The sequence below is a fragment of the Helicoverpa zea genome, chromosome 21 (assembly GCF_022581195.2).
Source record: "Helicoverpa zea isolate HzStark_Cry1AcR chromosome 21, ilHelZeax1.1, whole genome shotgun sequence".
NCBI classification, from domain to species: Eukaryota; Metazoa; Arthropoda; class Insecta; order Lepidoptera; family Noctuidae; genus Helicoverpa; species Helicoverpa zea.
In genome coordinates, this window is record NC_061472.1 from 6,248,939 (window position 1) to 6,261,362 (window position 12,424).

The 12,424-nt window shown below is 37.1% G+C and overlaps 2 protein-coding genes across 5 annotated transcripts in view; one reads left to right on the plus strand and one right to left on the minus strand.

Moving 5' to 3' along the window:
- LOC124640603 overlaps positions 1 to 6,015 on the plus strand; it is a 25,983-nt gene extending 19,968 nt beyond the window's left edge. For 2 of the 3 annotated variants that reach the window (XM_047178438.1, XM_047178439.1), the window contains exon 10: positions 3 to 1,369. In XM_047178438.1, coding sequence (XP_047034394.1) covers positions 3 to 221 — 219 coding nt within the window. In that variant the 3' untranslated portion in view covers positions 222 to 1,369. Of the gene's footprint in view, positions 1 to 2; positions 1,370 to 2,337 lie in introns of those variants that run through there. The other variant, XM_047178440.1, reaches the window with a different exon arrangement.
- Positions 5,997 to 12,404, minus strand: LOC124640605 (guanine deaminase). 2 transcript variants are annotated; one of them, XM_047178442.1, is made up of 8 exons: positions 12,157 to 12,404; positions 9,373 to 9,633; positions 8,832 to 9,050; positions 8,505 to 8,612; positions 8,308 to 8,415; positions 7,822 to 7,987; positions 7,100 to 7,246; positions 5,997 to 6,442 (listed from the first exon to the last, which is right to left on the minus strand). In XM_047178442.1, the coding sequence occupies exons 1-8, from the start codon at positions 12,256 to 12,258 to the stop codon at positions 6,213 to 6,215; spliced, it is 1,341 nt and encodes a 446-aa protein (XP_047034398.1). In that variant the 5' UTR covers positions 12,259 to 12,404; the 3' UTR covers positions 5,997 to 6,212. The 2 variants fall into 2 exon arrangements, with proteins under 2 accessions (XP_047034398.1, XP_047034400.1); XM_047178444.1 differs by lacking the exon at positions 8,505 to 8,612.
- Positions 12,405 to 12,424: the final 20 nt, after the last annotated feature.

The following is a 12,424-nucleotide window of genomic DNA, read 5'->3' on the forward strand; positions in this document are numbered from 1 at the left end:
AGGTGCACGAGCGGCAGCGCGCGCGCATGCGCACGCGCTCGGAGTGGTTCCTGCAGCCCGCCGCGTCGCTGGACGCCGGCCGCGCGCGCGCCGGTACGCCGCCCCGAGCCGCCCCGCCCTGCGCCCCGCACAGCGCCCCGCACGGCGCCTGCGCGGGCGAGGCTCGCTCCGAGAGCACCGCTCTCTACGTTCTTGTCGCCTGCCTAGAGTTTTTGTTTTGAACCTCGCGCACCGGTACTGTCAAACTGTGTTCGTTCGCTTCGGTGCGGAGGACTAACCGGCCGCGGAGGCTTTGCTCGCTCTCACTATCAAATGGGGTGTAGCATCTACAATTTGCACCTGACGAGTCTAAATCTAACCTTTAGAAAAATCTTAAAGACTCGAGGAGATATCAAAAACCGTCTCCTTGCCCCCCATGACGAAGTTACGTTTAATCCGCTAAATCACTAGAGAAGCTAGAAGCTATTACAGTTAGATAATAGCGACTTCAAAGCTAGATGTACTTCGCGTGGGGGCGTGGTCGGCAGAAGCAAAGCCTCCTGCGCTACACAGGGCGGTACATCGCTTTGTGCGCTTACGCTTGGGCGCATCGCATGTGTCATAACACTGTTTGTCGCCTACATATCGCACGCATGACCTGCTCTTATATGTTCTCTCTCTTTTTATTGTTTCTTCTTGCTTAATATTTTACAAATATTCTTTTCAGAATTATTTTTACTTAAAATCTCAAATTAATGTAGATATTGCTTCTATTGTAAATAGTTTTTACATTTTTGTCTATGGTTATTTAATATTTTTTTTATATTGTATTTCATATAAAATATTCTACATAATATTGTAAATAGTCCTTTCTTAGCTAAGTTGATGTATATTGAAAGAGTAGCGGTAACAAGGCGATATTATGGTGTACGCAGCTTTGCCAGCACATTGTGCATCATCAACAATCAAACGAGCATGTGTTGGATATAACTGCGAATAATTGTGTTCGAGCATGTTGGATGTTGTGACGTCACAAGCTTGGACATCAGTCACGGCCCATTCAGTAATGTTTCATCGTCACCAGTGAGAACATGCCAAATGTCACACGTTCATTGTAAAGCCAATGTCATACCATGCAGTGAATGCAGTACCGTGTTATATGTATATGTTGTTTTGATATGGCAAGAATACTGTACCAACTTGTCAACGCTTCTTATTCAACAGAAAGGAAAGACTAGTTTACAAATACATCTATTTTATATGTGTATCGATTCTTATATGGGAACCTATATATCGGGTGTGTCGTTCACAATCACATTAAATGAAATGCGTTAATATACTGGTTAATATATGTCGATTAACACAAAGAAAAAATAAAAATACGTAAAAATAAAAAAAATGAATTTTTCAAACAAAGTAAATAGAATAAAAATGTGCGAAAATTAGAACACCATATAAAAGTCAGTCATTACAAACAACTGAAATTCTCCCTTGAAAACTGACAGCTGTCAACCGATCAAAACATTCGATATTCCTAACTTTATCTTTGCTTTACACATGATGTTGTAAATTATAAAAACGAAAAATGACTCCTGTGGTTAAACCACTGAATGGATTAGGTTATTTTTTTTACAATTCGCCATAGAATATTATAAAGTATATGCCATAGGATTTAATGTGATTATGAACGACACACCCGATATTCATATGGCATAAGCGGATTTGCAGATTGGTTGGAAATTAGTCTTTGCTTTCTAAACAATCGATGTTTTCAAATTTGAGTATTAATTATTAGAATCGAATCCCTATTTTTTCTTAACAAGATTTTGATTGATTTAAATTTGAAAACGTCACTTATTTTTTCTTAATTTCGCTACTTGTATGTACTTACAATTAGTAATGACGATATATCGCAGACGTACGGGCGTGTCTTATTCCCAATAAAATTATTGAAATATATTGCTAAAATCCTTAAATAAAATGCAGAAAATATTCATTTTTACAACCATTACTACGAAACTAACTTTCTTTAGCTACTATATTTTAATTTGCTATTTTCTGAATTAAAGCAACTAAACATTACATAACTGCTACATAACACAGATATTCCTGGAAAAAGCAGTCCCAATATTCTATGTATTTGTTTTTTTTTGGTTATTAGAGATAGGAATTTGTCATTAGCCCCATATAAGTATGTAATGTCAAATTCATATCTTTAGTAATGAAAAGAACAAATACATAGAATATTGTGAACGGCAATCAACAGAAAGTTAGAATAGTGGGAAGGGCCATAAGTAAGGCACGGGCGTACGTCAGCGAGTACCAGGAGCGCATGAGCTGACGGAGTGTTCGCGTCAGGTGGCGAGCGGCGCAGTTCGCGGCGTCGGTCCCGGCGCGCGCGCGTGTGCGGCGGCGGCGCCGCGTGCCGCGCGCTCGCGCACTCCGACACTGAAGTCCCGCTCGCTCTCCAGCCTCGTAAAGTGACCGCCTGACTGCGCCACGCGCGCTCCGCCGAGGACACCAGGTAACGCGCGGCTCCCATGCGATGTCTTATGCCACTACACTAGCGAGTACTGTACTATAGCCTGCCAAATACCTACGTGACACTACCATGCTCCGCAAACAGCGGACGTAGGTATCAGGGGTTGTAAAGGGCAATTTAAAATGATCCTGTTGGGAATGTCTATCTTGTGCCGTCACTGTTGGCGCTAACCTCCCACGTGATCCAAGGGAGTGTCACGTACGAATTTTCCAGTTTATATCTACTAAGTGCGGATTCATCCCGCAAAAGCTAACCTCAGCGATAGCTGTCGAAAATTTGTTCTGAACACCAAGGCAATAGCAATAAGTATTTAAACTAGGAAAATAAGCTAGTGAAAACATAGATGACCAATAAATTATTCCTTTAGTACGAAACGATGAAGTTTATGGTGCACAGGACAAGGTTTTCGTGTATGCCGAGGCGCTAAAATGTGAAGGGATGATCCAATATTCGATATTGATTTTAGTAGCAATAGACTAAAATCTTAGTATTTAAACACTCCTTCGACTGCTAACTGCTACTCTGTGTAGTAGAGCAGTTCTTTCGAAAACGCTTAAAAACATTACCGTTCCTAAAAAGTTGTGTCTCAGAAGTTTAATGCGGAAATATGGGTTGAGTATCACTGCCATTCGATGATGATACAAAAATACTGATGCAAAGTAGGAACCGTAAGGAAATGTGTTAAAAATGTTAAGACTAGATATACCCATTAGATAGAAGCGTTGCGTTGTCTGTCAGTATTATCCGAGGCTCGCCACCTCTAGCTAGGGTAGTCCGGCGCGAAACTTTCTCTTATAATTCGTGGAGTCATGTGGCTGTTGTGCTGATTTACTAAATATATGTGATAGAGCGTAGGTTCTGCGATAAGGAGTTTGTACATTTTTTATAGCTGATGTCGTACGCTTTAGGCCAATTTTTCATTTTTTTTTCTCATTTAAACTATATCATCATATTTATAAATAAAAATATACCACGTCGTTTTTCGATTTTTATATTCGATCGAATTAAATGTCAACCCAAAATTATTGAGCTCTCTATTTTATAAAAAAATATTTCGATGTTGCGTGAATATTAAATTAGTATAACGCGTTTGTTTATCAGAATTTACTTTTCTGAAGTTTGTTGAAACTCGTTTCTACTAATGCATCACACTTGCGCGTTTTTTGTATGCACACAATTAAATTATACACAATATTTTGAAATAAAGATATGCAATCTTTTCTGTGCCATGAAAAATGTACCTAAACTTAAATGTCAAACGTTTTTAATATCAAGTTTTGAAAAAAGATAAAATGTACTGTAGTTATCCAAATTATTACATGTTTGGGGACAAGTGTTGCTAATGTCAAATTAATATTACGACTAAACATTCCTGTATATAAATGGTTAGTTTATTTTTACGTCATAGAATAATACTTTCCTAACTTAGTTAAAAGTTTATAAGGTGTAGAAACGGCATTATTATACTTTTCTTTGTGCATTTCTTTCTACCTCATACACGTTAATTTCTCTGTTATTGCATTGTTCACGTGGTAGATAGTAAATTCTGCAAATTTCAAGGCATGCCAAAATTTACTGCTTACAATTGGCTCTATATAAAAGTATACAGGTTTCCGCCAAATTTGAGCCAGATAGAAAAGACTGAGCTATGTTTAGAAACGTTTATCTTACCTAACGAACAAATACGGTTGACAACTATGCATACATAGTTATCGATTCAGTCACATTCACATATTGCAATTATAATGTTGTCTATTATTGAATAGTACAAAATGACATATTATACAGTTATACAGTTGTCAAGTTTTTAAATAATGGTTGTTTTGTATCTTTCTGTAAATATCTACAATTGGATCTTGATAAATTAATATAGGTGCTAGTTTATTCAGAAATCTTATGAGAAAATTCATTTAGTTATACCTAACGTTGACATTTAAATATTTAATATTATTTCCTTACATCATAACATAATTATTATTTTCACATTATCATATACGTAGTTATAAAATGTATAATGTTATAAGTTAATAAGACTCGCAATGGATCAAATGTTTCTTTTTTGTTAAAACATGTATATAATTTAGTTATTATTGGAGTAACATGTGTCTTTGTATGCACATCATTCGCACATTAATTATTTTTTATAAAATGTACCTTTTATTTGTAAGATTGTATTCTAAGACTGTTTTAGGTTAAATTGTTTCAATGCAGGTCAAAAGCAGTTTTCGTTATGTTGAATAATAGATAATTGTTTGTACACAAGAAGTGTTCAGGCTTAGTGCCTGATTGCTAATGTAGAGGTTTGTGTATCGAAGGCAGCTCAAAGTAATTTTATATTCGTTGTGTAATTACGTATTGTTAAGTATTAGCACTCGGCTAGCGGTTACATCGCTGCTATCCACGGCTACGTCATGGCCATATTTAGAAGTACTTTTTGTTATATTTCGTTTTTTATTTTATCACCTTTATTATATATTTGAATATGTCAGGTGAAGTATTTGTTGTCAACTATAGTATTCCCCATTTCAGGCATGGTTTTTGTGACGAATAGTCCCATGCTGTATACGAATATGTTACTGGTAAACGATTATCAAATTCAAATGTTAGGGCTGCGGTGACCACTGAACTAGTGGTCCCATAGTAGCCAGATAGAGGAATCTAAAATTAATTGATACCTGGCTTGCATTTTTGGATTTGCACGTCCAAGTTCCTGTGTTCATTATTAGTGTTAGGAGATAACGAATGTCGTAGTTTAATGTGTAGATTTTGAGATCAAAAGACTTGTCGTTGTTGACATCACAACATTATGAACAGCCGTCAAACGATTCCTGTACTCTTGTGGTACCAATAGCGACAAAACTAAATTTTTGTAAATTGTAAAAGTTAGCTTATATTTTTCGTCTTTATTCAAGTGCGTCCTATTTTTTAATAAATTAACATTTTTTTAAAGTATAACAATATTAACTAAATACTAGTAACATTTTTGTACAATAATATAAGTTGCTCTAAAGTTTAGATAGTATAATATTATTTTTGACTTTATAAGACTGTTTATATGTTATAATTATAATTTATTACTAACCCTCGAATACATTTATCTAATCATTCCACCGACTTAAGTATATAACGACACCAGTTGCATTTGAGTATTATTTTCTGTCATAAAATGTTAGAACAGATCTCGGAGCTTTAACAAAATTATAACAGTGTTACTAGCGGTTTTATACTATGATAGTAAATTTATGTTAATTTTTATTAGGAAATGTAACAGCCGTAAAGGAGTGCAATGATAGCCTGTGTTACCCGTAGGTCACACTTGCATTATTATGTTCGTCGCGTGTATAAGGGAATATATTAAAATGTAATTCCTTTAGTATTATTGTATTTACGGTATTTGCTTATGTAAATTCAGTTTGTATTTTCACATTATATTTGCACATTTTTTCTACACAAATTATAAAGAATTACACAAGAATAAAAAGTATAACAAATTACCGTTGAGTTTTATTTATGTCCAAGATTTTATTTAAGACTAAATTGTAAAAACAACACTGATTTTAAAGTGTCTAAAAATATTTTATAGAAAATGTAAATATCACATTGAATTACGTACGATGGCATTGGAAGAGTGCTTTGCATAAAATATTGATAATCTTAATTACTTACTACTATGTATCTTACCCAGAAATGGTTACAAAAGATTTTTCACTAATTCTCCTTTCACATAAACTTGCACAATATTCCTGTCGTCTCCCAAGAATATGAATTTCTGTAGCAAGTCCACGACATATTCTTCAGAGGTAGTTGGTAAAGCTCCTTCATACTCGTCAATCTGGCTACCCTTCAAATACACATCTACCAACAAGGCGTCAAAATCTTTGCCTACATCGAAGTTGCCAACTTTGTGATCCAAGTTCAAAGCTGCGAAAAAAAGCAAATTTATGGTAAAGTTTCCTTCATAAAAACAAACTGGTCACAACGTTTTTAAGGGCAATCTGAAATGAATAACTCTTAAGTAAAGGTGATCTTCACACTGCTCCGCATCACGCTACATCTTGCGTGTCGACGCACCTACGCGCGTTCCTGCGGGAGTGCAGATCTGCATCATCGTGCGGGTTTTTCGCGCACTCACGCGCGTAGCTGCGTTTTGTAAATTCACGCACAGCGGCTCTCATCGAGTTCCATTTTCAAATATACACGTCACGTCCATTCAAAATCACGCGCGGCAGTGCGGGATTCAGGGTACCATACCATGCGTCTCGCCCCGCACCTACGCGCGGGGGTGCGTGTTTCTCCGCGTGTATGCGCGTGATCTGCATGAACGCGCGTGGATGCATTTTCAGTGTGTTGGACTATGCGTGTTTTCCATACAAACGGAGATATTTACAAGCAACAGAAAAAAACGCATCCACGCGCTACGCTGCATCATGCGGGGCAGTGTGATAATCGCCAAAGCCATTATAGCAAAAGTTCTCTCAAATAATACCAAAAAATAATAATTCGTCCGGTTCTTTCAATAATTTGATAAAGCTTCTACTGTACTGTACTGTGTATGAAAGAAATAAATAAAATTGTTACCTTTAGCACCGCCTAAAGTAGCGAGGTAGAAAGCTTCCTTCCAGTTCAGAGCGTAGTTGGGACTGCCTTGCATCTCTAAACACATGGAGATGTCCATAGTTCTTCGTATAGCATCCAGTATTGATGCGTTGTCGCCACCGGACACATCTGAAGAAGACCATAGTAGGATGAAAAGGTAATTCGACGTTAAAGTTTATACTTAATGCTTTATGCTCATGAATGGATAAGCTTCTGAGTGTAATTAGTCCAGGATGTAGTATTTTGTAGATGACATATTTTCATTACGATTCCGACAAGAGGGATGGTAAAATTGTGCATTTGTTTTCTTTTATGTAAGCAGGTAGGTAGTATTTTGAATCATTCTATAATGGCGTAAACAGTTGGTAGTGACAATCTATACTAATATTATAAAGAGGAAAACTTTGTTTGTTTGGTTATAATGGATATACTCAAAAACTACATGACCGATTTTAAATATTCTTTCACCATTAGAAAGGTATATCATCTGCGAGTAACATAGGCTATATTTTATCCCGGTGCGGGCAGTATCTCTCACGGGACGCAGGTGAAACCGCGGGAAAACGGCTAGTATTTAATATAGCAACTTTGTTTTACAGAAACAAAAAATATAATTTGTACGAGATATTGATTTTAAATCAGGAATTAGATTATCTACAGGCATAGCAAGCAGACTGAACCTTTACAATAATTAATATTTTTACCTGTCCCCAATCCAACAGTAATGTTAGCATTGATAATTCTTCTAACAGGACAGAGCCCAGACTTGAGCCTTGTATTAGAGGCCGGACAGTGAGCTACGGACACTCCTCTACTCAGCAACAAGGTCAACTCCTCGTCTGTTAGGTGAACTGCATGAGCCATTATACACTGGAACACAGAGGGAAAAGGTGAGTAGGAAATTATTGTTATTGCTGTTCATAGGAGTACATTGAATTGGCAGTATAGTTTTTTAGATAGGTACCTTAGAAGATCCCTTTGTTGTTGGTCTGCATGTAAAAAATAAATTGGCAAATAACATTGATATAGACTATAAGTACAAGAATAATACAGGAATCTCAAAACATTGGGTGTCAAGATTTCAAATTGATGGTACTTGTTCAAAATGATTTATCATGAAAAGGCTTTTATAGGGCAACCTACACTCATGCTGCCAGTTTGTTCTTAATTGATGAGAAATGTAAACTTACCTTGTCAGTAAATATACCACTTTCATCATAAACATCTCCATAAGTTCTGCATTTGGGGTTTGTTTGTAATACATATTCTATTTCTGATAGGTTTTCTGATATATGGCTCTGAAAAAGTAAAATGCAAAAATTAATAAAATCACTAAAGCTCTTTTGTACTGTACCTAATTTAGTAGACAACTTGTAAGAATTAGTACCTGTATCCGGCAATCATATTGTCTAGCTATTTTTGACAAGCCTTCCATTAATTCTTTATCACAACTGACTGCAAATCTTGGGGTCACCACTGGTGCCACTAGTTCATTCTGAAGACAAATGCACATCAAAAATATTATTTATCCGTCCTTTGACAATTCAAATATGGAATCTGAAATATTCGGAAGTTCCTGAAAAGTTTGCAGCCTGTTTAATTTTATTTATTAAACTTGGCCTTCAATTAAATGAGACCTACATGTTACTATTTATAATATTTGCAACAAAGATAACAGTACAAGTGAACTGGTTTGATAGGAAGAGACACGAACCTGATAAGAAATAACTGTTTTGATGAATTCTTCGACATCAGCTAACTCTTTCTTGGTCTCATTGTAGTACCCTGCATCATTTTCTTGGTTCATGCTCACTTTACCTATAAGAGCTCTTTGGTGGTGCTTGATGGCACTTTTGACTAGTTCTAATGTTCCTTCTACATGTAGGGAACCAAAATAGCAGGCAGTTGTTGTACCGTTGGTTAGTAACCGTTGCTGAAATAGATGTAAAAAGTATTTTAAAATTTTCTTGTTTTATCATTAACTTAGAAGTGAATATTTTTTATTTACCACATACATTCAATGTGAGTTACACACATATAGTAAAAACTTGATTTGGGCTATTAATTCAATTATGTATCTAGGCTGTAGTATAAGTTGCTATCCAATCCATTAGCAGTAATGAAGCTTGTGCCTTCAGGCCTTTGCCCTCTATTAAGGATAATTAATAGGCTGATACTGTTAACAGCTACAGATTAAAAGGTAAATTGTTATAAAGAGTTAGTATATGATGCAATTTAATTGTCAAGTTACTCACCACTACCTGGTCGTAGACCTTAGCAGCAAACTCTGTGTCACTATACTTTTTCTCCAGAGGGAATGTGTATTTCGCTAGCCATTCTAATAGCGGTCTATCTAAACCTAGGCCGATATTAGGAAACTGAGGAGCATGGGTGTGGCAGTCTACGAACCCAGGTATGATAAATTGGTTCCGGCTTAATTTCATTACTTTATAGCTTGAGAATTCTCCAGCTTTCTCAGATTTGACAAACTCATCTGTAGAACCTTTTTTGACAATCTGTGAAATGTTTTTAAAATTAGAACAGTTTAAAAACTTACAATTATTAGCGATTCATCTATACATATAATAAATCTGTAAAAAAACTGTGTCTGTACATTGAATATATTAAAAAAATAATAATTGGGTGGGGTTTAGAAACAGTAATGGAGCACAAATCCAAAAAAAAAATTATGTCTGTTTGTCTGTATGTCTGTATGTCTGTATGTCTGTTTGTTTGTACACGCTAATCTTCCGAACTACTGAACGGATTTCAATGATTTTTTCTTTGTTGTATCAGTATTAGGCCTGGTCAACATATAGGCTATAATTTATCTTCGAAACTTGAAGACCTGATGCAGAACTCCAACAGACCAATAAAACTATAAAAGATACAAATATGGTGCCGTGGCAAAAATTGTTTCATTTGATGAGCATTTTCAGCTGAGATAATAAATTTTAAGATCTGGAACACCTGATGTGGAACCCCAAGAGCCCAGTTTTTCTGTACCATATACAGGTATGACGTTTTAGCAAAAGTTGTTCAATTTGATAAGCACTTTCTATTGATTTATACAAATTGAAGATCTAAAACACCTGATGTGGAACTCCAGGGGCCCAGTAAGACTATAGCATATAGAGGTATAACGTTTTAGCAAAAGTGGTTCAATCTGATAAGCACTCTCTATTGACGTATAAACATCGAAGATCTGGAACACCTGATGTGGAACTTCAAGAGCAATACTACACTTGAAATGTATAGAAATGAATGTTATGAAATAGGTATGGTGAATCAAAAAAGTCCGTCTTTTAGATAACCCTAAAATAATGGACACGTATTTTTTCTTTTCTCCTTCTCACTAACAAATAATAAGGAAGATATAACACGCTTGAATTTTGTGTTAAGTCACTGCTTAGTACAAATTACATACCTAGACGTGGCGTCACGAGCCCCTCTGTCACGAGTCACTCTCCGAATTTGTTGCGTTATATATATCTCATTATTATTTTGTATGTCTCTTCCAGACCTCGGGACTGCAGAGTTCCGAATTTTCGGGAGGAAAACGTGGGGCCGAAGCCAACACGCTGAAGCCCTTTTGAGACAACTTTAATGAAATGGTGACACAAAACCGACGATTATCCCTTTATACACTATAGAAATGAACCCAAGGACAATCCCCGGTGGGCGTCGTTAAAAAGAAAAAACAATCCCCGGTTCTGTGTTATACCATTGCTAACTGTGAATGAATACTACTTGGGCCTATTGTGATGGGATGCTATTGGACTAGGAATGGGGAAACTACGGGAACTATGGCACCTGCCGATGACAATGTATTAGATACATGTAAAAATGGCAGGTGGAGACTCGCCAGCTCACTTACTGGGCCCCCGGGAATCAGTCACTGAATAGCAACAAGAGGGCAACAAGAAGTGTGAGGATACCTCGGCGGATTTTAAACGCAGATTACGCGCTCCCTGTGGGTCACTTACCACGAGGCACCTATCCTCCGAGCAGGGCTACTAACCCTGCTCTAGCGACTCCACTCTGTCAGTCTGACGGTCAAGCCAAGCCAGAGGGTTGAGACCTACCCCCGTCATGGTTCACTCCGACCGGCCGGAGATGGGGGACAGTATACTCTCCCTGGAGAACTCAGTATATATGCCCCGCGGGGTCGCTACTCCCCGTCATCAGCCTCAGATGTCCTGCGGAGCTTATATCTCATTATTATTGTCGTTATTATCTCAAGAGCCTTTGTCCCAATTATGTTAGGGTCGACTTCCAGTCACGATGCAACTGAGTACCAGTGTTTTACAAGGAGCGACTGCCTATCTGACCTCCACAACCCGGTTAACCGCTCAACCCAACACCCCTTGGTAAAACTGGTTAGACTTACTGGCTTCTGACTACTCATAACGACTGCCAAGAATGTTCAATGACAACCCACAGTTTAACATCCCCTCCAAATAACGGTCATTGGTATCCAAAATATACGTAGAAAGTACATACGAACTTAGAAAAATTGCATTGGCAGGTACTTGCCAGATCTGGAATCAAAGACGCACGCTCATACTTGAGAGATTGGTTCTCTACCCACTAAACCACCACGACTTCCACTAAGTCATCACGACTTTGTCATCTCAGTAACATTTAATGTTTTTTTACGTAATAATACGTGTAATATTTTTGCCACACACAACTTAAATGCGGACTAATTAGAATCACTACTTTTATTTATCGCTATGGTCACGTCTATTGCGGTTCAGTTCTTGGCGTTTTGTTTAGTCTGCTTTGCTTTTGCCGTTGAAGTACAAAAATTAAATATATGGAACGTTTCTAATGGCTATGCGTATTCCGTTGTTTTCAAGCCAACGGGCCCTTAAATTCAATATCAGACGATTCAGATCTTTGATTTTGCTGACCCCGTAGTCGCTGGCATAAGGGACAGGATCCGCGTACGAAGTCGCGGGCAGAAGCTAGTTTGTTAATATTATAGTATTAATTTGTGGATTATAGAGTAAGTAAGTTATGTGCTCAGTATTTACCTTTCCATGTTGAACTGCAATGTATCCGGAGTTTATATCAAGTTTGTTTAGAGAACTCGAACTAGCGATTATTCCGACAAACACAATGTTTTTACTCGTCATTTTTGGTACGTATGTTCACCCAACGTCGCGATTATTAATGAAATAATATGAATAGCACAAAATTACGCAATAAATGCCGTGTTATTGAGAGATAAAGTTCTACTAAAACTTTGTTATCAGTTTTGTTTGTTATCAACTTTTTATCACCGATGACAACACTTGACAA

Bases quoted from the DNA above. Each gene is read 5' to 3' on its own strand.
- LOC124640605 (XM_047178442.1), bottom strand. From the start codon at position 12,258: ATGACGAGTAAAAACATTGTGTTTGTCGGAATAATCGCTAGTTCGAGT. The intron at 9,634-12,156 runs GTAAATACTGAG...AACATTTCACAG, and splicing joins TTGCAGTTCAACATGGAAAG to ATTGTCAAAAAAGGTTCTAC. The intron at 8,613-8,831 runs GTTCGTGTCTCT...ATTTGTCTTCAG, and splicing joins AAACAGTTATTTCTTATCAG to AATGAACTAGTGGCACCAGT.